The 25,949-nt window shown below is 44.7% G+C and overlaps 1 protein-coding gene across 1 annotated transcript; it reads right to left on the bottom strand.

The window, feature by feature from the left end:
• Positions 1-239: 239 nt before the first annotated feature.
• On the bottom strand, positions 240-24,944 carry LOC127684915 (uncharacterized). The gene is made up of 7 exons (XM_052181687.1): positions 24,739-24,944; positions 17,606-17,789; positions 13,372-16,566; positions 10,512-10,673; positions 7,550-7,722; positions 4,527-4,644; positions 240-770 (listed from the first exon to the last, which is right to left on the bottom strand). Exons 1-7 carry the CDS (start codon positions 24,942-24,944, stop codon positions 582-584), a joined length of 4,227 nt encoding a protein of 1,408 aa, XP_052037647.1. The 3' UTR covers positions 240-581.
• Positions 24,945-25,949: the final 1,005 nt, after the last annotated feature.

Raw genomic sequence — 25,949 nt, forward strand, 5'->3', positions numbered from 1 at the left:
CGGGTGTGGTGGCACACGGCTGTAATCCCAGTACTTGGGAGGCAGAGGCAGGTGGATTTCTGAGTTCCAGGCCAGCCTGGTCTACAGAGTGAGTTCCAGGACAGCCAGGACTACACAGAGAAATCCTGTCTTGAAAAATCAAAAAAAAACCCAAAAAAACCAAAAAACAAAAAACCAAAAAAACCCCCCAAAAAACCCCCAAAAACCCCAACAACAATAACAAAAACCTTTAAGGGATATACTTTAAGTGTGTGAATAATATATGTGAATTAATAAAGAGGCTTAAAAGACAGTGAACAGAAGAGTGAAAGAATGGATGGGACAAACAGAAAACAAACAGGCCTGACTCTCTTCAGAGCACCTTCACTTCAGTGTCTGCTGCTCCTTTTTAATTCCCTCTGTTTATATCACAGACAGACAGGAGCATTCCCTGTTAAGTGAATGTTAAGTCTAACCAGGAATGCGGAATGCTGTCAGGGAACTTGCACAAGCTCTGGCCTCACATACCTGTGTCTCAGATTCAGCCCGAAAGGTGTGCTACCAAAGTCCTGCTCAACACAGGTCGACTGGGAGACTGTGCTTTAGAGTGCTTCTTGGACCAGGGCCGCCAAGGCTGGGAGTTTCCTTGTGCTCGTTTTTCGTAAACCCAGCTCGTCACAGTCTTTGTTTGAGGCTTCTTGAAGTCGGTGTTGTAGTAGTTTCCTCTTCCACTGTGTGCAGAAGGCAGCGACCTCCAGCTCCTCTGGATCTGAGGAAAGCCATCTCAAACCCTGTAAGAGAGAAAGGAGTCCCCCGCTCGCCCACTCTGTCCTTCAGTCCTCAAGTCCATACTCAGTAGTTACTGGGGATGCCACACATGTGTTTTCAGGGTCACCAGTTTGGAACTTGCTATTACAAGGTTCCTCCTTGTTGTGGAAAATATCACAAATGAACTGGCATGTTCCTGTGATTGAGCCGGCAACTCTTAGCCCCGGCGGCCTGGCTGGGCATGCACTGGCCGGGCAATGGCCAACATGTTTTTATCTTGTGGAGATTCTGACTCAGAACTCCAAGATCTTTCACCCAACTTGCTAGGTCCCCACTGGCGGGTTGCTACTCCACCATCAACCATACTTCAAAGCCCCCTCAGCCTTTGTGATGCACATCAAGCAAACCCACACTTTGCTGGTATACCTTTCTTGAACCCAGTCATACTGCTGTGTGAAGGAAAACACCACACAGACTTAGTTCAGAAACAATGGTAACTCAATTGCTGGGTGCAACAACTAAAATCCTAATCTTGTAAGCCTTATTAAATCTAAATCCTCTGGTGGTGAAGCCTGACGGATCTGCCTTTGAAACCGGGAGACACTCATAGCTACATCTTGTGCTATCCCCATCCAAAAGGCCCTAACTCTGTCCTGGGTACTTTCTTCCTCCTACTCACGTAGTGATTGGCTCCTTTATTCATTAGGGGATTGGTTCACATGAAGTCACCTGAGTAGGTGACTCACTCCTTGTCTGCAGCCCCTCCCAGGAGAGCAGAATTAGCATCAAAATACAAACAACACCAGGCCCATCCACAACACCTCCTAGAGTGTTAGGGTTGCCTTTCTGGTATGACAGTTCTCATTTTACACCATCAAACTATTATGTTTGACGGAAAGGGAAGACCACCCACCCTGAAAGGAGATGAGAAGTAGAACAAAAGGTTTTCTGTTTATCCCACTGAAATGTTCTGAAAGCATAGCCAGTTCTTCTAAATTTGCCCTCAGCAACACTGTCTGCTCTTCCTGAGGACCCAGCACCCATGTGATGCCTCACCTCTAACTCCTTCCTGGTCCAGGGGATCCGGTGCTCTCTACTAGCTTCCTTGGGCACCGGGCGTACATGTGGTACACAGACATAAATAAATATAGGCCAAAGCACCCACACACATTAACATATAATTTTTCCCTCCCCATCTAAATTCTTCCTCTGTTTGCATCTTGCACATAAAGATGTAAAACAGGAAACTGGGTATGATTTAGTCTATATTACTGATGGTCCTCGACTTATTACCAATTCACAATACTTTAGCTTTGAAATACAATTCTGTCTTCAGCTGTTTCTATTAGGCGAGGACTTGGAGCCATGACTCAGCAGTTAACAGCATTGGCTCCTCTAGAGTGCCTGGGTTAGATTCCCAGCACCCACATGTCGGCTCATTCATTTGTAGTTCCAGTTCCAGGGGATCTGACGCCCTGGACCTCTGAGGGGAAAACATACATGTGGCAAACAGACAGACCTGCAGACAAAGCATTCATATTCATAAAATAAAAAGCAATTTTTAAAAATTAGGTTAAACTATTAATGCATCATCTATGTTTTGGTTAAGCTTTTTTCCCTCCTTCTTTTCCTTTATTAGACAAAGTGTTATCACTCTGTGTCCCAGTCTGGCCTTCAGCTTCCAATCCTTCTCCCTCAACCTCGAGACAGTGGGTTTATAGGTGTGAGTTACCATGTCTGGCGAATGTATATATGACTTTACTGTATTTTCAGTTCATGTGGGTTTATAGGGGCATAAGTCTACCATGAATGGAGAGGTGTCCATACAGTAGAGGTGTTTCATCCCTTCACAGGAGGTAGATTTAAGTTCAGGTCTGAAGAAGCAGCCAGGCTTGGGAGAGTGATGAGGACAGAGGTAGGCCTCACACAGAAAGGCCTACTAAATCTCTTTCTTACTTATTTAATCTGTTTTTGTTTGGGTTTTGTTTTGATTTGAGACAAGGTCTCATGTAGCTCAAGATGGCCTCACATTCACTGTGTACTTAAAGATAATCTTGAACTTCAAATTTGCCTGCTTCCATAACACCCAGAGGAGGTATTCTTTTAGGTGTTCAAACACTGTCCATCTGCAGCTGTCATTTAAGATACAGGAAGCTAGAAAAAGTGTTGTTTTCACCCCAATGAGACAAAGTCAGACAATACACAAAATTATGCTTTTTTTTTTTTTAAATGGAGAGCTGAGTTTGAAGTTCTCCAGCCTCAGATGTATGGGAAAGCAGTCATCTCTAAGAAGAAATGGTAATAGCACTGGTTTACATAAGACTCAGCATGGGAGGGAGACAGGGCAGCCATGTAATTGAATAAGAGGTTTGGGAAAGAGGCTGGAGAGATGGCTCAGTGGTTAAGATCACTGTCTTCTCTTCCAGAGGTCCTGAGTTCAATTCCCAGCAACCACATGATGGCTCACAACCATCTGTAATGAGATCTGATGCCCTCTTCTGGTGTGTCTGAAGACAGCTACAGTGTACTCATGTACATAAAATAAAGAAAAAAGAGGTTTGGGGAATATTTTAAAGGGCTATAGCTGGCATTCAGTGGTTGAGTACCTGCCTAGCATCTCAAGGGCTCTGACTTTGACCTCCAGGACCAAAAAGGAAAATTAGCAAATTGCGAACATCCAAATGTAGATTATGTGAGCACACCCATCTACAAGGAAGGTCCATTTACACTCAAGACCTGCTGTCAAGGCCTCCCCTGATGCTCCTGAGAAAGGCTCAAACTGGGTCAGGGGACTGAACATCTGGCTGAGATGCAGGCTCTGGGGACGAGAGCAACCCCCACCACATAGGCATAATTACTCCCAAGATCTGTCCATTTATTGAATAAAAGCCTCCAGCCACTGAGGAAAGGACAGGAAACTAAACATAAGTTAAGCTTAGCAAGCCCAACACCCTCACAGTGATCTCAACAATAAAACCTCAACTCAAGCCAGTGCCTGCCAAGGTGGCCTCACCTCCAACAGTAGGTACCTGGAAAACATGAGTATGTATAAAAATATTACATGGTATCTACAAGTCTTCATGTAATGTCAGGTTTCCAATGGAATGTTATGAGACATACAAACAAAACACTCATGTGTTTTTTACCCACTGTCAAAAAATAAGATAAAAACCAAATCCCCCAAATCAACTAGAGTGAGATCTGAGCCATGGGAACAGAAAAGAAGATAAAGAAAACATATATGATTAATATCTTTGTAACTTTAATTGAAATGTGGGGAAACAAAAGCACAGGTAAAATGGCACATCTTACAAAAGATGAAAAACCATAATAAATAAATTAAATAAATAATTAAATAAATAAATGGATCCAGGCTCGTAATGTATAATCTCAGCACTCAAGAAGCTGAGGCAAAAAATCCTAAGTCAAAGGTCAGACTGAGCTATGTATTGGGTTCGAAACCAGCAATAGGATACCTATGATCTTATCTCAAAAACAAATGAAAAAAATGTGTTCAGCTAACTAAACAAAGGGAAATAAGAAAACAGCAAAGGGAGACAAGAAAACAGCAAAACTTGCACAGAATGCTGTGGTAGGCTCATCTGAGGATTGGATACAGCTAAAGAAGTGATAAGTTTAAAGCCGGATTCATGGAAATCAAGCAAATAAAAAACACAGGAAGTGAGAGGACTGGTTTGGGGAAGTGGCAAAGTCGAAAAAAGCTAAAAGAAGGTATCCTCCTGGCAGCCTGCCATTTGCCAAGTCCCTGTGGCACTCACCCGAAGGCAGGCAGCTTCCACAGCCCTCACGGTCTTGGAAACAGCCTGGAGGAGCCGCTGTGCGTTGTCCACAAGGAGCTCCTCAGAGGACTTGCTTCTGGTAAGGGAGGCCTTTACACTGGGAGCATTTGGAGAGAAAGAAATCTTTATCCCAGGTTAGGAGGCAATTGCCAATAAAGACCAGAGTTCACAATATAAGCCCCATATAGAAAGCTGAGATTCTGTGAGGGTATGTGTGTGTGTGTGTGTTGAGACAGCATCTCTAGCTGAGCCTGGAGTTGCTTACAGGTTTGGCTAGAGCCACAAGATGTAAAGAATGCCGTGTCCAGCTCCTCAGCCCTGGGTTGGTGATATGCACCACTATACCCAGCTTTTAGACAAGTGCTGGGAACCAAGCTCAGGTCCTCCTAATGCACACGTGGGGCAGGCATGTTACCAACTGAGTTACCTTCCTGTTCTAAGGACTTTATTTAGTGTTTTTAAATGAAAATCTTATTTTAATGCCAAGAAAGGGTAAGTCATACAGCATCTATAGCAAAAACAAAAGAGTATGTTGCTAAAATAGACACCTGGAGGAAAGTCACAGAAAGATGCCAGAGTCACAAGCATCTGGAGCAAAAACAGAGTGTGATGCTGATGGTGGTAACTAGAGAGAGGTCACAGGACAGACGCCAACTGCCATTAAAACATGAATGGATAAAATCAGCACACTCTGGATTCAGGACTTGGCTGCTACTGGAGAGACTGCCGTCTTCAGGGCCCAGCAGTTCCCAGGAATTGTGTATAAATGGCTTACCTGCAAACAGACCTTCCATATTCAACCGTCCTTCCTGTGTATGCTCAGCCTGCTCCCTTGGCCGTGTGCGGTTCTTCCTGGGAGAACCATGGGGAAGGCCTTCGCCTGTTCCCCAGCCCCTCCTGCCATTTGACACAGGTAAGCTTTCTTGTGTAGCCCTCCCTGCTTGTCACTATCCCTCTTGTGTCTGGAGGGAGTGTCTCATTTTGAGTGTAAAAACTAATTTGCTTGGGTGGTTGTTTTTATGTCTATGTCTTAAATAAAATATTGGCATCTAATCTTGAGATGATTATGTATCTGAAATATTTACTAAAGAACAGTTTCCAAGTTTTATTACTTTTTTAAAAACAGTTCTTTCTTTCTTTTCTTAAAAATTTATTTATTATGTATAAGTATACTGTAGTTGTCTTCAGACACACCAGGAGTCAGATCTCATGGTGAGCCACCATGTGGTTGCTAGGATTTGAACTCAGGACATCTGGAAGATCAGCCAGTACTCTTAACCTCTGAGCCATCCCACAAGTTGTTCTATGATTTCCACGTGTGTTCCCTGGCATAGATGTGCATGTGTATATATACAGTGAATGAATGAATGAATGAATGAATGAATGAACAAAATGTAAAAAATGCATATTGGTTTGAGCAATGTTATTTTTTTTAACTTTTTTTTTTTTTGGTTTTTCAAGACAGGGTTTCTCTGTATAGCCCTGGCTGTCCTGGAACTCACTCTGTAGACCAGGCTGGCCTCGAACTCAGAAATCCACCTGCCTCTGCCTCCCAAGTGCTGGGATTAAAGGTGTGCGCCACCACCGCCCGGCTGCAATGTTATTTTTGTTTTTCACCCATGAGAATGTAATCTAAGACTCTAGCAGCTGTATGGGTCCCTTGCTAACAGACTTCTGGATGCTAGGATCTAGGGTCACACATTGGGGAAGTGAGCTTCTATCAAAGTATTGGCACCACCTATCCTGCTCTGAACTCCTATCCCTGCCCCTGCCTGAGAACCAGCCTGGTGGTAGGCTCATTCTGGGACAGGTGTAAGAAGAGACTCCCACTTTCTGCCATGTGGACTTATTCCTGTCTTCACAGGCCCTGCTATGCTGTTGTCTGTCTGTCCATGGCATTAAATCTTGCAGCCTCAAGGAACCATGTCTGTCTTGGTGTCCAGTATCATATCTAAGACCTTTTATTCACAATTGACAGTAGTTTTAACATCCAAGCCTTACTATAGGTAAGACTGTCACAATGAGACCTTATTATTAGTATGCAGGGTCTAATGGACTCAGGTTGAACTAAAACTTTTTTAATTCTTTTATGATGTGTAATGTATATCAACAGAAGAGCTGTTATATATAGGGAGGCAACTAATGAAAATGACACATCTCCAGAACTGAGGCATATTAAATGGCTTAATATTTGGGGAAGGTGCTGTGAGACAGAGTCTCATGTAGCCCAAGCAGACCTCAAGCATATTATGTAACCAAGGATGGCCTTGAACTTCTGCCGCTACCTCTTAAATGCTGGGACTTACAGGTGTGTACTGCCACTCCAGTTGATAAATGGGCTAACCTTAGCACATGCTTCCTGATGGTGGTTTTCCTGTTCTTACTCATTGTATTTGTTTGCTGAGATAGGGTCTTGTATAGCCTGAATAGACTTGAACTATGGAGCCAAGGCAGACCTTGAACTCCTGATCCTCCTGTCTCTGCTTCCAAGTGCTGAGATTATATGGCTCCCATGCCCACCCTTATTGATTGCTATTAATGTACAGCCCAGGAATCAGTGACAGAGATCTATCTAAGAACTAAGTTGTCACATGATTTTGTCTTTGTGTGAACATCACAGAGTGTACCTCCACAAACTAAGATGTCTATACTGTCGTTACATGATTAATCTTAGGGAACCACAATCACATACAAAGTCTGTCACTGTCCAAAATGTCACTGCACACCATGTTTTAAAAGATAGTTGGCATTTTCATTAGATAAGATTAATGTAAAAACAGAGGGCTAGTTGTCAAAATGTACACACAGTTATAAAGAAAGGGTGTCAATCACCTGTTAGAAGGCTAACTACCCCTGAAGTATTGTGAGCACAGTAGTGGCACTGAATGGGGGAGGGAGCAGTGTTCACTCTAGGACGGTAAATCATTAAACATATACACATGACCCCTCCTTCCATCCCCATGCATGAGAGCTTAGCCGCTCTCCAGCAAGCTGCTTCCTACCTGGAGATGATGCTGAGCTGGCTGCTCATGGTTTGAATCTGCTCCACCATGCACAGAAGCTCCTGGGAGCATCTCTGATCTATGCAGTTCTTAGCAATGATGTGAATGAGTCTGGTGAAGGTTTTTCCAGAAGCTGAGACTTTCCTGGCGGAGGCAATGAGCTGATCCTTGGTCTATATCAGAGATAAAAGTAGGAAAGCACTGCCTTCACAAGTTTCTCCTGAGATGTCAGGGACAGATTACAATGCTTACCCTAAGCTTTCTTGGCTCAACCTACGCCTGCATGGAAGTGTACTCATTTTAGCTTGAACAGCATCTCCTGAGCCAGCTCTAAGGGCTTTCTCTTGCAGTGGAAAAAACCTGGCCAGGCAGTGGTGGCACACGCCTGTAATCCCAGCACTTGGGAGGCAGAGGCAGGTGGATTTCTGAGTTCCAGGCCAGCCTGGTCTACAGAGTGAGTTCCAGGACAGCCAGGGCTACACAGAGAAACCCTGTCTCGAAAAACAAAAACAAACAAACAAAAAGCAAAAAACAAAACAAAACAAAAAAACAAAAAAACAAAAAAAAAAAGGAAAAAGCCTGGCTGAACAATAAGCAATCTCCTGCTGGGCAGTGGTGGCACACACCTGTAATCCCAGCACTTGGGAGGCAGAGGCAGGTGGATTTCTGAGTTCCAGGCCAGCCTGGTCTACAAAGTGAGTTCCAGGACAGCCAGGGCTACACAGAGAAACCCTGTCTCGAAAAAAAAAAAACCAAAAGAAAAAAAAAGAAAAAAAAGAAAGAAAGAAAGAAAGAAAAGAAAAGAAAAAGAAAAAGAAAGGAAAAGAAAAAGAAAAAGAAAAAAAGGAAAAAAATATCCTTCCTTGTGTGTGGGCTGAGGAAAGCCCGGCAGCCCAGCTTCCATTTAGTACCAAAATTTTAGTACTATTAAGATACTCAAATGGATTGTACAAGGTACATAGATCAGCTAAGGATGAAATTTTGCTCCTTGTTTAAGCAGGTGAAAGACAACTTGTCTTTTTACGAGTTAATTTTATCAATAACCGATTGTAATAAATCTGCATTCATGCCATATGAAGAAGGATGTGAAGAATCTTAAGTAATCCATAACCAACAAAATTTATTGTCTCATTTTAACTGATGTTTTAGCTAGAGACATTTTTATGTCTAAGCCAGTTACTGGGCTGTTCCCATTTCGAAGAATCAGCAGATCAAGTTATCTATCCTGTTTCATATTACTGTAGCCAAGATCTTCAGGGGGTCTTCCTCTGTCATATCTGATCCATATCACTCTGGAAAGGGGTCTAAAGCCTTTTCTCCTTTCCTGTCAACACAAATACAGAGCCTCTCTCCTAAAATAGCATGTTCTTGGTCCAGTAACTGAAAATCATTAAAGGTATAGAATGAATTAATAGCTTGACCTCTCTCCCAAAGGATTTTTAATATCATAAATACCATCAAACTTATAATCATCTTCATCTTGATAATTAAGCAATTCAAAGCAACTAAAGCAATCTAAACAAATATTATCTGTTGAGATAGTGCTCCTCCACTATCTCCTGTTTTGTTTTGTTTTTTTACGTGATTAATTTTTAATAGTGAGATCAAGGCCTAAATTTCTACTGTATGAGATGGGTTAGGCTCCCTGCCCCCTGCTTTTCAACCTATAAGATCAAAAGCCTTAATTATTTAAGTATATTTAAATCCTCCCTTCTATGGAGATAAATATTTCTGTGGGTACATATGTCCCCCTTCTCTTTATGTAACTTGAATTAATATACGTTTCTTTATCTGTCTGAGATAATTTTTTTTCTACTTATCCCCTGCTCTTTGACCTATAATTTAAGGTCAAAAGCCTCAATAATTTATTCATCTATGCATTCAACTTTAATTAAATTCCCTTCTACTTCCTGTATAAGCTTGTTTCCAGGCTCTATTGTTATCATACCAAGTTGAACAATCCCAGAATTCCTGTGTAGAATCTGAGTATTTGCCCTGGCATAGGCTTTTTCAAATTTCCTTTAATATATTTTTCTCATTCCTTCTGTTCTTCCTCCTTGCTTTTATTTCCTACATTTGAGATCAAAGGCCTGGATTTCCTTATTCTATGTATACTTAAGAACATTTATGCAATTACCGTTCTACTCTCATCTATCCTTAAAAACAATTAAATCAAATTTTATTTATCCCTATCCTGTGATTATTTGCTTGTAGGAAGCAGGCAGATTCTCCAATCTGAATCTGCCTTTGAGCAGCCGGTCTGTCTCTGCACAGCAGGGGATCCCAGCACCTCTGAGATTAAGCTCTCTGAGGCTGCTAGAAACCTTTAGAAGTGCCCAGAGTAAATTCCCACCTGCTGCTGTGTTCCTTTGTTCTAGTTTTTGAGCAGGAACCATGTGACTCGGCAAGGCTTGCTGAGAAATCAGTTCTCTCCTCCTCCTAAACTTATATCATGGTGCATGTGCGTGGTGCATTCAGGATTCTCCAATTAATTTTTAAAATTGCCTACCATGTTGGTGCCATCTGTAGTGAATTAGTTCATGACTACTTGGACAGCCAAAGTGTCCAGCCATTGAACTAGTCAGGACATATCAAAATTAGCTGGCATATATGTCTTTCATTCTCAGATCCAGAGAGCTCTTTGGTGGGTACAGCGTGCATGTGACCCACCAGGAGCCAAAGCAGTCTAACCAATTCACTGCTACATTCTGGGGAATGAATGAGTTTTTGATTTTACTAATTTTATGCTACATTCCAAATTTGGCAAATTATCTTCCCCGTCATAACTGATAAAACTATAGTAGCCAAGCCAAAAAGAGGAGGAGAAGGGAGGTGAGATGAGCTTTACAGAGATGGGGTACACTGAAGACCAGACAGATCTTCAGAGTCACCTTTCAGCACCGTCTACGGATGACAGTGGTGACCAACCACCCACCACCATGACCTGAAGAAGACCAAGTACCAGGACTCGCCCTCTCTTCCTCAAGCTCTGAGCCATCAGGAGCACCTCAGTGGCCATCTCTTGTGTGATCTGGGTGATTCTGTTCTCACTGTCTGCACTGCCGTCCTCTGGAGCAGTCTGGTCCATCTGAGCAGGAGGCAGAGGTAAGCCTCCACTCTGGCGCTGAAAGAAGGCATTGGTTAGAGGTTTAGAACAACACAGTTCCTACACTTGGGCCTCTAAACTGCAGTGAGGACTTTAACTCTCTCTCTCTCTCTCTCTCTCTCTCTCTCTCTCTCTCTCTCTTTCTGTGTGTGTGTCTGTCTGTCTGTCTGTCTGTCCACACACAGGTGGAGGCCAGTGTTCTTCAGGAGCTGTCTACTTTTTTTTTTGAGACAGGACCTGCCATTGGGCTGGAACTCTCTGATCAGGGTAGGTTAGCCAGCTGGGGATTTGCCCTTTTCTCCCTCCCCTGTGCCAGGATTGCAAGTGTGTGAACCCAGGTTTTAAACCTGGGAATAGCCGGGCAATAGTAGCACATGCCTTTAATCCCAGCACTCTGGGAGGCAGAGGCAGGTGAATTTCTGAGTTCGAGGCCAGTCTGGTCTGCAGAGTGAGTTCCAGGACAGCCAGGGCCACACAGAGAAACCCTGTCTCAAAAACCCATTAAAAAAAAAAAATCTGGGAATATCGTTTAAGTCCTAATGCTTGTGGTGCTTGTGCAGTAGGTACTTTATCAACTGAGCCTTACCCTAGTCCTTTAATTGGTTTTAAAATCATTTTTAAAGAAAGTCACAGGAAATCATCGGATGGTGGTGGGCAGATAGGACCACTGGCTAGCCTGTCAGGAGTTGAGACAGGATAGGTTAAAAAAAAAAGGAAATAATTGAGAATTGTTGACCAAGAATTCAACAGCAGTGACTAAAGACCACAGAGAAGGGGCGCGGTGGGGTTGAGAGTGAGTGTGCAGGTGTGAATGACATTCGCCTCCACAGGCACCTGTGTTTGAATGCTTGCTCCCCAGTGAGTGGAACTTGTGGGGAAGCGTAAGAAGGAGATGTTGAAGATGTGTGTGTCACTACGTGTGTTACTCTTGAGGTTTCAAAAGCCACCACTATTCCCAGTGTGCCCTTTGCCTTCTACTTGCAGATCAAGAAGTGAGCTCTCCAAGGTTTGTGCCACCACACCTTCCCTCCTCCATCTGGACCCTAACCCTCTGAAATCATAAGGCCAATTAAATACTTTCTTTTTCAAGTTAACTTGGTCATGATGTTTATCACAGCAATACAAACCCCAACTAATATGGTGAGGAAACTAGGAAATGACCTTTTAAACACCTACCAGAGAGTCTAAGCATCTAAATCTAGACATGGCTCCAAGCTTTTGGTATTAGAGACTTCAGAAGTGAAGCACTTCCTGCTGGTGTCCTTTCAGGAGTGAGAATAGGGCTCAAAGAGTGTGGTATTGTCTTGTTCTCAGAGCTTCTGACCTGAGTGGCCAATATCACCTTGCCCTGTCACCCTGCCTTATAGCTATGGGAGATACTTCTGGTGCATTGACAGAAACAAAAGGCAAGTAAGTGAGTGGGTATCTCTAAGTGTATGCTGAAGACTCTGTGGAGAACCAGAGGTGAAGAAAAGGAGCCTGTAAGCTATTCACATTTATAAGACTGAGAGATGAGCCGGCAAACCTAGAACACTAGGGAATGGTATGCTAGTCTTCCTGTTACTTTCATTACAGGGTCCCCTTTTGTGGAAGTGAAATTTTGATGAGAAAAAACAATAAAGGACAATAAGGGCAAGGGTAAGGCGTGGTGTGGTGTGATCAGTTTTATCTTGGGAAACACCCTATAGAATTTTGGAATATTCTGTATGAGGTGATTCAACTATAAAATGCTGGATTGTCATGTGAAGAGAATTCTGAATGTTTATGAGAAAACCCCACGTAAAACAAGACAAGAATCTTGTGACCTTGGTTTATTCAAAAACATTGTCCTTGGAACGTGCTTTCTTGCCCCTCAGTGGAGAGGCAAGAATTATTCATTACAAATGGCTATCGTTACATGTTTACATGCCTCTATGAAAAAACATGATTTTGCCACATGCAGCTTGTCCTTGGGTTTGTATATAGCTTGAGTGCATGAGGACTTTATTCATATGACCTTCCTTAGCCCTCAGACTATAAATTGTCAGATGCTCTAAATAAAGTTGGCTATTGCATGAGTCCTTATGACTTTGGTTATGGTCAGTAGAAATATACAAAATCTTTCAAATTCTTAATGGCTAAATGTTCTGTGTTGCTCTAGAAGGAAGCATGTGTGTAAGGGAGGTATAAACAGACCTAGCATCTTTCTAATAAATCCTTTCTCCTCTACTACGGTGATTCTAGTTGTATTCTTGCCCTTTCTCCTCTACTACAGTGATTCTAGTTGTATTCTTGTCCTGGGAGCACATAGGTGACATGTGCAGAGGTCAAAGTGGATAAGCAACCTGGGTACTGCCATTCAGAGCAAAATTCAGCCAAAGTGATAAGGAAAAATTCCACCAAAGTTCGTGAAAAGTTTAGGCTTGGGTTTTAGGACACAGACTAGATGCTGAAGGAAGAAAAATATTTTTGCATGGATGCATTCATTAGGCCTCTGCAGAACTAGACTGCTGGAGTCTAAATAGTGCTGAGGCTTCTCTGATTTTGTTAAGGGTATGGCAGAGGGAGATGTGAGCCTGAGTTTCAGATCCCCAAGCTTTATCTTTTATAGGCTATTTGTTCTGCCCACCTTGTGTGAATTATAAATGTAGGCATCAAGTCCCTGGAATGTGCTAGGGTCTGTAGTTACTACAAGCAGATCCAGATGGAGGTAGATTAATGATGCCAAATAGCCTACCATACTCATGTCTGCTGTGGTGGTCCTGCGAGTGGCTAGCTCATCCGCACAGGTCCCCATTGAGCTTTCTGGGGTACCTTTGAAAGCAGCACCCTGAGAATCCACACTGCCCCCAGAAGTGGTTCCTGCTGTGCCATCTTTACAGTGTGGCCGGAGCTGGGCAGGATCCTCTTCTAGGGGCTTTGCTTGCTCCTCCTTGGGCTTCAAGTATTGGACCAGGAGTCCCCAGGCCTCCGTGTGACTACCCTCCAAGGCCTGGAGCTGAGTCACTGCATAGTGGGCTTTAGCTGCCCATTCCCACTGAAGCCAGCCCAGCATATGCAACCTCTGTTCCTCTTGGAGCACAGGGACCTTCTTGGCCACCTCCTTAGTGAGCATGAGAATGCTCTCTAGAGACACAAGAAGGTCTCTCTGGCACAGTTCAGACTCTTGATCTCCTGCTATGATTTCCTGCACAGCTTGGATAGCAGACAACATTCCTTCTATCCTGTTCTGGGAGTTCTTGCCGACAGCATCTTGGAACATATGCTCATAGGCCGCGTTGATGCTGGTCAGGCAGTCAGTCAGGGCCTTGGCTCGAAGACTGAGTTCCAAGCAGAGAAGTTCAAAACGTGTAGAGAGGCTGAGACATGGCTTGGGGTTGGAGACCAAGATGTGAGCCACCTCTAGTAAGGCATCTGTGAGTACATGAACTTCCCCACACAGAAAGGAGATCTCACCCTTCACCCGTGCATCCCCACACAGAACACTGGACAGCGTGGCAGCCTCTTGTAACCTTTGAGAAATCTCTGCTGCCTGACATAACCCTTCCTGAAACCCCTGCTGGTTCTTCACTGCATGTCGCAGGGGCCTGAGGAACAGGCCCTGTTTCCTGCTGAGTCTCTCCATGCACTGCATCAGGTCTTGGACAGCTACTGCCCATAGAAGGCACCCATTGTCAATGTTCTCTTCCCTCATGGTGGGCTCTTGGAGACCATCAGAGGACAGAACTTGGTCCAGCAGCTGTTTAGCATGGATCTTTGTCTTTTCTGATCTGTCTTGTAGCTCTAAAAGCAGTCCTGGATGCCCCATTAAGTCAGGGTTCTTTCTGTCCAAATTCACAGGGCCATGGTTGGCTGCTACTTGAATCATCAGGGCCAAATCCTGCTGAAGCTCCACAAATGCTGCTGTGTTCCCAGGTAACTCAGTCACTGGGTTATGGCAAAACAGTTGCTGACACAGAAGGTACCAGTCACCAGCCCTGGCTACCAAATCCTGCCTGTCTTCTCTGGACCTCTTGGATTGCTGAAGAGCTATTCCCAGAAGCTCATCACTTCTAGTATTTGCATTATGGTCTTCCTCCCCGGCAAGATCAATAATCGAGGGTGCCAGTGTTGAGAATTCCTGTGGTCTTGTCATCCCCTCTGGCCCCAGGGTTTCGTCCCCAGCCTGCACCTCTTGGACTTTATCCACAGTAGAATCCTGCTCTGGCATCTTGGTGCATGGTAAGGTCACTACCTGGTGATTCCTGTTTTCCGTAGTAGTGATACCTTTGCTGACAGCAGGGAGCAGAGGTCCCCACCCATGTATGCAGGTGCCAGGGACCGCTGTGTAGGAAATTTGTTCTACTGGTAGGAAAGGGGTGTTTGGGCCACTTTCCCATAACCCAGGTACCTGCTGGTGTTTCATTTCAGAAGCTGTGGGATGCTGGGAGCTGGGGAGAATAAAATAAGACCATCCCGTGGCCATATCAGACCTTTGGACTTGGACTCGAAGTGGGCTGAGGATGTCTGGATGGTTGGCCCCATCCAGTCCCTCGTGGACTTGCTGGGCTGAATAGATGAGGTGCTTTGCCATGGTTAAAAAGACGTCTGTGTCCTGAGCGCTGTCCTCACCTCCACTGCCTTCAATGGCTGCGCCTAGAGTCACGGAAGACTGTGCCAGCTGCTGAACCACGACTCTCATCCCGTTCCGGAAAATAGGATCGGGGTCTTGACCCACATATCTGTTCACCACCTGCACTATGTGGGTGGCTCTTCCGCGTAAGAAGGCCACAGATCTGGAAAACTCTCTGGACGCTCCACTCCTCAGAGCCCTTGTATACAAGTGCAAGTGTTTAGTCATTTCCTGGATGGACAAACTCAGGAATTCGGGAATGTTAAGAACGACATCAAAGCATGACAGGAGGTTTTCTGATTCCCTGGCCCAGGCCTCAAGCAGGGCCTGCAGGGTGGCAGGGCTCCAGTTCAGTCCAAGCGTTTGGGGACTTTGTGAAAAGAGTTCTTTCACTTTGATCACAAGCCTCTGAAGATCTGCCACAGCATCCTCCACGTCTCTGCCAGTTTGCTGTTGTGGGCAGCAGGCCCAAACCAAGTGCGCCACTCGGATCATCTGCATGGCTTGGTTGTGGAAAGCATGGAGAAGAAGCTGGAGAGTTTCTACCAAGGCTTCACTATCACAGCGGGACCTAATAGTGGAAGTCGCCAAGGAGGCCTGGACCAGCTTTTCTAGAGGACTTTGGGTATCTGTGAACGTGTCCAGAATCTGGCGCAGTAACCCAGCGCGAACTGCTCGAAAGAGTGCGTCTGTCACGGCCCGCAGAGCTTCCCATTCGATCCCTGGGCTGGTCCGGGGGAACCGGTGCACCCCGGGTCGGAGCTGCAGCAGCTGCCGGCAGTGGGACACCAGGTGCCTCCTCTCCTGTGGCGCGGAGCAGGCAGCTAGGCGCAGGCAGTGCCACACCACGGCGGCCAGGGGTGCATCCAGTAGGTGACTAGGCCCAGGCTCCTCCAGGACCTTTCGCAGCTTGCACAGACCACGCGCCAATGCACCACTCTGAGACAGCGTGCTGGGCCCTCCGACGCAGGGCTGCAGCGCATCTAGGAGCTCTCCGAGGCTCTGCCGGGTCAAAGCGAAGATGCGGTGCCGGGAGGCCACCAGTTGAGGATCGTGGGGATGCCGGAGGTGACCGCGGGCGGCCGCGAGCAGCGCGGGGATACAGCACCCTAGGTGGTGGCGAGCTGGACCCAGACGCTCGTCCCCGGCCCAGCGCGCGGTCAGGCGGCCAAGTCGGAGCAGCGCAGCCGCCAGGTCATTGAGCGAGGTGCGCAGCGAGGTGGCGTCCTCCGCAGCCTCCAGCGCCTCCAGGCACGTCAGACACCAATTGGCCGCTGTCAAGGTCTTCCTCACCACTGCGGCATCATCAAGAAGCAAGACCTGGTGGGGCCGTCACAACAGGAAATAGACTTGAAGATAACTGAACATTTTGTGAGCCTTGTAGTTTAAACCTAGGACACCTTATATTTTCAGTTAATCTGCATGTAACCAAATACAGGCACTAGGCTAGGTGACTGAACCTGAGAATCCACACTTCAGTCTTAAGAGTTTAAAGTTGTAAATCAAAGGTCTAAAGTAGCTGCCTTCATCCCATGTTTAGTGGGGCTAACCTAGACGGTTCTGGGACAGATTATTATTTAGATGAGAATGATAGTCTGGAGAGCTGGCCTGTTCTGGAAGCTTCTATGAGACAGTTTTTGTAGCGGGCCTACCTCTCCTGGACAGCTCCGTCCACTCCCTAGCCCTGGGGCAGGTTACCCAAGCCAAAAAGCCTTTCTCTCTCTTTCATTCACCGCCTCTCTGGCCCCGCCTCTCACCCCCCCCCCCCATTGCTACTACCAACACCTGTGCAAACACCTGTCAATAAGCCACGCTACAGAAGTTTTACAACGAACAGCAACAAAATATTTCAGGGGTTTGCATTTGAACCAAAAGCAATATCACAATCTAAAATTGTGCTCTGTGGCTGGAGAGAGCACTGACTGCTCTACCAGAGGACCTGCGTTGATTCTCAGCATCCACAAGGGGGCTCACAACTGCCTGTAACTCCAGTTCTAGAGGATCCTACACCTCCTTCTGGCTCCCTCTAGGATTTTACAGCAGTGGTGCATAGACCCACATTCAGGCAAACACTCATACACATAAAACAGAAGTAAATAATATATCCAGAATAAATTTAAATTGTATGTTAACAAGGTATGTGGGTCAGGATGAAAAATTGAGAGTATTTGGGAACTGAGGGGTTAAACCAGTTCCTATTACAGCTTCCAATTTAGGCCTGATTAAAACTGATAATCTTGGCAAGCACTTGGGCAGGTTTTACAGTTCAGGGACAGTTGGGGGTTGCTGTGGGAACTACATACCCAAGTATGTCCTCTAGCAATGACCAGGAAGCCAGCCAGCTCCGAGGGAGCCTCACCTTCTTAGTGTCCACCAGGAGTTGCTGAGCGGTGTCCACCAGCTCCTCCCAGTGGTGCTGATCCTCCGGCTGCAGCTGAAGCTTCTCTGTTACCAGCAGGATGCTCCTCCCAGAGAGGATCAGAGACTTGGCCACTGGCTTTATCTCCACCCTAAGCCACGCCTCCTCAGAGTCTCCTGCCAGCCTGGATAGACACAGTGCACTTATAATGTGATGTTACAACAGAAGAACCACCAGGAAATGCGGGTACAAGAGGGGACAGAGCACAGGGTGGCCAGTAAAATGAAGTGGCCAACTGTGCTTGTGGGCCATAGACTTCTCCCCCAAGATACAATGTTGAGTTTAAACAAATAAACAAAAACCTCCTCTCTTCTTTATCCTTTCTTCGGATGTCTTAATTCGTAAATTAGAGTTGTCATTTCAATATATTCCTCAGCCTCTATAAACTTGACTTTTAACTGCTAAACTTTAACTGTTAGGTTAAACAGGTCGATGACAGACATCTGGGTGTAGAATTCTGAGTCTCAGACTTTTCTTCTCAACAGCCTATATACAATGGATTCCAGCATCTTCTGGTCTCCAAAGTTTCAGGCAAGAAATTGGGGGCCATTCTGCCTTACCTATTAAAAGTAAGATAAAGCCACCATGCTTGGCATGAGGGTGTGCACCTCCAGGTATGTAGGAGGCAGAGGCAGGAAGCCTACAAGTTCAAGGCATGTGTGGGCCACAAGGTGAGTTCGGGGCCAGCCTGAACAACTTACTGAGAGCTTATTTCAAAACTTGAAGAAAAGCGAGTCGTGTAGTGCACACCTTTGATTCCCAGAACTCGGGAGGCAGAGACAGGTGGGTCTCTGTGAGTTTAAGGCCAGCCTGCTCTACAGAGCTAGGTCCAGGACAGCCAAAGCTACACAAAGAAACCCTGTCTTAAAAAGTAAAAATAAAGCCGGCGGTGGTGGTGCATGCCTTTAATCCCAGCACTTAAGAGGCAGAGGCAGGTAGATTTCTGAGTTCCAGGCCAGCCTGGTCTACAGAGTGAGTTCCGGGACAGCCAGGGCTACACAGAGAAACCCTGTCTCAAAAAAAAAAAAAAAAAAAAAAAAAAAAAAAAAAAAAAAAAAAAAAAAAAAATTTAAAAAAAAAAAGAAAGAAAGAAAGAAAAAAAAAACCCACACAAGATCTGGTGATATAACTCAATAATGCAGCCCTGCCTAGTGATGTCAGGTTCTAGGTCCAATCCCCAGAATTAGAGATAGATAATTAAAAAGAAAGAAAGCCGCTGTGGATATCCATGCCTGGGTCTTTGTGTGGACACACAAATCCATTTCTCCTGGATAAATAGATGCCTAGTAAAGGTATACCTTTAACTTTGAGGGAATATTTTCTAAAGTAGTTACAATATACTATGTTCTAATCAGCAATGAGAGAGTTCCAGTTTCCACACAGTCTCATTCACACTTGGCATAGTTTTTAATTTTAAACATCCTGAGAGTGCGTGGTCATCTCCACGCTTCTCTCTAGCAGATCAAATGAGCCTTCTGCAGAGAGCTTGTGTGCAAGCCTTGGTCCTTGGCATCATACACCAACCCCTTTCCTTTGAGGACGAACCTGTCTGTGAGGATGATTGATGTAACTGACGCAAAGCGATCCAGATTGGCAGCCTTCTTAACCCAAATCATGTGGCAGCTGACGAGCTATGAGAGCTCCAAGGCAGAGAAAGAATCCATTACCTATGCAAGATACCTCTTGCTAATCAAGACTCCAAGTACACAGGAAGTGTAAAAACCAGGAGGTGGCTCAGTGGGTAGAGTGCTTGTGGATCAAGCACAAGAGCCTGGGTTCAGGGCTTGGTACCCATATAAATGCTGGGTGAGTGTGACAGCCTACCTATAATCCAAGGATTTAGGAGACAAGAGAGAGACAGGGGCTTTCCTGGAGCAGGATGGCTGGCCAGGGTAGATGAGTCAGCAAGGTTCAGTGAGAGACCCTGCCTCAGTTTATAGGTTAGAGGTTGATGGGTGAAGACACTCTGGTCTTCATACACCTGCATGCCCATGCATACATATCTGCATGGATACCTGTACTCGAAAGCATGCATATATGTATGTATACTACACACACACACACACACACACACACACACATGCAAAAAAGGGAGTTGGGGAGAAAATGTGGAAATATTTGTACAGGGCTGGTCAATGCTTGAAAACTCTCACCATTCAAGCATGCTGCTGCTGATACTGCCCTTCCTGATGCCGGCTTTCACCAAGGCCACATGCCATTCCTGACACTGACGTTCACAAAGGCCATATAGCATTTCTAAAACATGAAACTAGAAGCCATTTCCCCAGCTCTAAGTCTATGTTTTTAACACCTTAAGTTGCAGCAAGATACCTGATACAAGAGTTCACTCAACATTCAAATATTACTGTTCACTCTTGTGTTATTGCAAATAGTTTGATGTGAATTCATTTCCCCAACTATTGCTACTTTGTATCCTTTAAACAAAATGTCCACTGTGGAACTGTCATTATCTGTGTGGGATATGCTGTGGCAGAAGCAACAATGTAATTCTAGACAAACTCTCACTAGCAACGCAGCCAGTCAATGGCTGGAAACTTACAACTCTGACAGGTGCTCAGAGGTTGTCATACCTCTTAAAATAATGGAAAACCCAGCAGCTCCTATGTATAAAAATATTATTTTTAGGTCAAGCATGATGGCATATGCCTTTACTCTCAGCACTAGGGAGGCAGAGGCGGACAGGTCTCTGAAAGTTCCAGACTAGCCTGGTTTATACAGTGAGTTCCAGGCCAACCAAAACTCCATAATGACACTCTGTCTCAAAAATTAAAGAAGAAAAAAATTAAAAAGAATTATGTTTTAGAAAGTTTATGCAGAGTGCAATTTGCTACTTTTCATAGACAATATATAGATACATAGACAATATGGAATTATAGACACTATTTTCACTTTGTCACCAAAGTACTTGTGTTTCAGGAATCAGGGACACCAAATCACCATGTGAGATGGGGCATTCTCTTTTAAAAATGGGTCACAAGGTGTGGTTTTCAGTTTCACTGAATCTTGGCAAGACAGGGAACAGCATTTCACAATAGAAAACAAAAAACTATAAACAAAAAGTATAGCTCTAATTGCTGCATGGGCTTAGGGTAAACAGCAAACCATCATTGAGCAGTGCAAGCAAAACCACCGGAACAAGATTCCACGCCTGTTTTACATATGATTTTGTTTTCCTTTTAGGCTTTGTGGTAGTTTGAATGAGATTGGCTGTCATTGGCTCATATATTTGAATATTTAGTCATCAGGGCATGGAAAGGATTAGGAGGTGTGGCCTTCTTGGAGTAGGTATGGCCTTGTGGAAGAGAGGGTCACTGGGGGTGGGTATGCCAGGCCCTGTGGAGTTGGCTCTTTCTCTGCCTGCGGCCTGAAGATCAGGATGTAATTAAAGCTCTCTTGGCTCCTTGGCTGCTGCCTGTGCGCTGCCTGTGCGCTGCCTGTGCGCTGCCTGTGCGCTGCCTGTGCGCTGCCTGTGCGCTGCCTGTGTGCTGCCACGCTCCCCGCCATTATGATAATGGATGCTATGACTCTCTGGCACTTGTGCCTCATTAGAGCAGATTGTTGTATTTACTTCACTGGTTTACAATTTAACAATATCATGAAAAATATTTTTTAAAAAAGCTGAAAACTTACTATTTTTCTTTTCTTTCTTTTTAAAGATTTAGTTATTATTATATGTAAGTACACTGTAGCTGTCTTTAGACACACCAGAAGAAGGCGTCAGATCTCATTATGGATGGTTGTGAGCCACCATGTGGTTGCTGGGATTTGAACTCAGGACGTTTAGGAGAGCAGTCCTTAACCTCAGTGCTCTTAACCGCTGAGCCATCTCTCCAGCCCACTATTTTTCTTTTCAATTATTTTGTATGAGTGTGTGTCACTCACTTGAAGGTCAAGGGACAACCTGCGAGAGCTGATCAGTTCTCTCCTTCCACGTGGGTCCAGGGATTGAACTCAGGTCGTTGAATGTGTTGCCTGGTTTATGTCCTACAAGCTAGAATCAAATGGGAAGAGGGAACCGGAATTGTGAAAACACCTCCATCAAATTGGCCTGTAGGCAAGTCTGTAGGGGCATTTTCTTGATTGATAATGGTTGTCCGAGGGCACAACCCACTGTGGGCAGTGCCACCCCTGGACAGGTCCTGGGCTGTGTGAGAAATCAGGTTGAGCAAGCCATGGCGAGCAAGCTTGTAAACAGCACTCCTCCACAGTCCCCGCCTCTGCTCCTGCCTCAGCTTTCCCTGGCGCTGGATCCTTTAAGTCAACAACCCCCCACCCCCAAATTCCTTTACTTACAGTGTTTTATCAGAACAATGGGAATCTAACTATAACAGCAGTCTTAGTGGCAAGCACTTACACCCACTGAGCCATCTCACCAGCACTGATTTCTTATTGATGAGAAAATGGGTGTTGGTGATGGTATTTTAATCATTTAAAAGTATCTCTGTTTACCTGCCTGAGCAAAAGATTGCTGGTAGTCAAAGAGACAAATAATAGTATAAATAATAAAACTATGTCTGTGCATGCATCTATAAAACGGTCCATTGTATGTTTCTGTAATGTGTACAATTCTATGTGCACTGTCCAGCCCCAGAGTGCTGTTCACACAGACCCACAGTGACTGCAGCTTATCAGGGGAGACTGCATTATCCATGCACCTGCACAAACATGCACATGTCCACACACGTGTGCCATATATATGGACAAGAACACCCACACGGGTTTTAAAAACATCTTAAATTAATGTAAGCTAGTGTACAAAGTAATGGGTTTTACCAAAGCATCCCCATACATCGGGGTCGTTATAATCCATCCCTCTCTCACCGCTCTCCAGCGTGCTCCCTGATCCTCCCTGTTCTTCTGACCACTCCAAACAGTCCTCCATATCCTTTACTTTATGTGTACAAGTTCAAGTGAGTACAGGCGCCTATGGAAGTGACGGTATGGGAGTCCCTGAAACTAGAGTTTGGTGGTTGGTTGTGAAGCAGCTGATATGGGTACTAGGAACCAATCTCGGTCTTCTGCAAGAGCAGAACACACTCTACACTGCAAGGCCATCTCCCCAGCCCTCTACAGAGATATCCTGATACACATTTTTTAGATAGACAATGGAGTGGTGTGGGAAGGGAAACATTATAGAGAGAAAGAAAAATATCTGGGATAAGTATAGAGTCAACTACTCAGAGTGTCTGTCTCTAGACTGTAGGTTTGTGAGTAATAGTTTCTTTCTTTTGTTCATTCATGTTTCTAAGTGTTCATTATATGATATGTTCCAAAGCAAAGGGAGACATATCCTTGTGCTGGCCTCTTCTCACGGCACACGCTGATGGACAGCAGCTGATGAGGCAGGTTCTGGCCCCCTGAGAGCTTGCCTGGTCACAGAAGGCAGGAACTTGACAGCCCAATATTTAGTGGGTGGGGTGTGCTGATTGCCTCCATTTGGCCTTTTCTGAGAACTGCTCAGGGAGTTGCTGCAAAAGTTGGTGGAGCCAAAGTCACATCCAAATGTGAATTATTCCAGCTCTGCAAGGATGAGAGGGCTGGACCATCTCCCAAGGTCCTGAACACTGATGATTCTCTGTATAAATAATTTATCTTGCCAGGAAAAGACAATACAGTGAAGGCATTTACACTGAAGGCACTGAACACAAACAACACTTAGCTTCTCTCAAAACTTCCTGCGCTTCTTGTGATTAAGAAATGCATTGTCAGAAACTCAGAATCTACAAAAAAAAGTACTGAACTGGTATAAAATCACTCTGTTAACAAATTCCTACTTAATTTATTCTGTGTGTGTGTGTAAATGTTATTACCTGGGCTCTGGGTTCATGACTGAGCAGCAAGGACTCTTAACTGCTAGGCTATCTCCCCAGACCTTATACAAAATTCATAATAAATAGTTTACATTATTTCTTCCTATAGTTTTTTGTTTTACCTAACTAGAGCCACATGATATTTAGGCCCTGCCCCAACTTGGCAGCTGTGATGGATAATTTTGGTTGTTAACTTGATACAGCTGGAGAAGGGACCTGGACTGAAAAATTGTCTTCATCTGATTTGCTTGTAGACATGTCTGTGGGGACATTTTCTTATTGATAAGTGACCCAGCCTCCTGTGGGAGGTGTCACTCTTGAGCACGGACCTGGGCTGTCTAAGAGATGCTACAGAGCAAGCTGAAGGAGCAACCCAATAAGCAGTGTTACTCCATGATTTCTGCTTTAGTTCCTGCTTCCAAGTTCCTCCCGTGATGAAGAATTATAACCTGTTAACCAAAATCAAACTTTTCCTCCCCCCACATTGCTGTTGGTGTTTTATTACAGCAACAGAGAGTCAGACTAAAGCAATCTACACCACTTCTTATTCTAATCTATTTTCACATGTCTTTTTCAGAAAGTATTTATTTTTTGAGACAAATTCTCAAGTAGCTCAGTCTGGATTAAATTTGGTTATGTAGCTATGAGCAGGAATGGCCCCCATAGGCTCGTGTATTGGAAAGCTTAGTCACCAGGGAGTGGCACTATTTGAAAGGATTAGAAGGATTAGAAAGTATAGCTTTATTGGAGGAAGCCTCTCACTCGAAGCCCAGACCCTCTCCCTGTGGATCAGGATGCAGATCTCTCAGCTTCTTCTTCAGCACCTTGTCTGCCTGCATGCTGCCATGCTCTCTGCCATGAGGATAATGGACTAAACCTCTGGAAGTGTAAGCAAGCCCACAATTAAATGCTTTCCTTTATAAGAGTTGCCTTGGTCATGGTGTCTCTTGACAATGATGGAGTGGTGACTAAGACAATAGCCAAAGAAAACCTTAAACTTCTGACCCTCCACACTCTAGCTCCTGAGTACTGAGATTATTCTCAGGCTCATATGGACATATCCAGTTTATGTAGTTCTGAGAATGAAACCCAGAGCTTCCTGTGAGCTGGAAAGTACTCTATCAACTGAGCGACATCCACCAACCCTCAAAGAGTTAAAAAACTATAATCAGGTACTATGTATACGCTCCACCATCTGCCAGTCTGTCGGGGTAATGGGCATAAGTTCCATGGAGACATTACCTGCTGGCAACATGCACAAAGTCCTCACTAGCTTTGGCCAGTTGCTCCGCCATCTTCTGCAGGGAAACAAGAGCTTTATTCTGTGCATCTTTCCTCTCCACTGAGATGAGCAGATGACAAAACTGGATAGTCATTGGTATAATGATTCGTTCCATGGCTCTGTTCTGTATTGTAGGACCAAAGTCATCCCAGAACGAAGAATCCATCTTCAGATGTCTGTGAACAGAAGTTATGAACAGAAACCATCATAGCTCAGGCTTGTTGGCATACAAAAGTATTTCTCTTAATTCACTGTTCACCTAGTTTTACACCCATAAAGGGAGAAATCTATAAAATATTAAAGGGATACATAAGATTGATACTAAAGGTCTTACAAATACATGATATCCTGTGACTTAGCAGAAACTTATGGGGGAAGGGCAAAGATGCATTAAGACAGGTCCAGACAAAGACAGCAGAATAAAGAATGGACAGTTTGAGAATCGGCTGATGGCAACCCCAGTCCTGGGATTCTATAACTGGTTCAATCATAGTCCCTCATTCAAAATAGTCCCCTAAATGAATATTAAAAGAGGAAGACTCAGCCAGGCAGTGGTGGCGCACGCCTATAATCCCAGCACTTTGGGAGGCAGAGGCAGGCAGATTTCTGAGTTCGAGGCCAACCTGGTCTACAGAGTGAGTTCCAGGACAGCCAGGGCTAAACAGAGAAAAAACAAATCCAAAAAAAAACCAAAAAAAAAAAAAAAAAGAAAAAAAAAAAAAAAAGACTCGGGTGAGACAGATGGCTCAGTGGTTAAGAGCACTTCTTGCTCTTGCAGAGGACCTAAGTTCAGTTCCTAGCAACCATGAGGCAGCTCACAATCACTTAAAACTCTAGTTCAAGGGGATCTGACACACTATTCTCTAAGTAGCACACACAGACACACACACACATGCCAAAATTAAAAAAAAATTAGAAGAATCTAAGGATAATGCATAGGTAAATACAAAAGAATGTTGCTCTGGTGGTTTGGATGACAATGGTCCCCACAGGCTCACATCATACCCCCCAGGGAGTAGAACTGTTTGGAAAGAATTAGAAGGTGTGGTGCCAGGGGGTCAACTCTGTGGTTTTTCTTTCTTGGTTCTCTCTTGAGGTAAGCCAAGGGGGATTAGTGTCTGCAGGAGCAAGACCTGGTCTTGTGAGATATTGAGGGTTGCCTTTTCTATAA

Source organism: Apodemus sylvaticus, chromosome 5 (assembly GCF_947179515.1).
Source record: "Apodemus sylvaticus chromosome 5, mApoSyl1.1, whole genome shotgun sequence".
Classification (NCBI taxonomy): Eukaryota; Metazoa; Chordata; class Mammalia; order Rodentia; family Muridae; genus Apodemus; species Apodemus sylvaticus.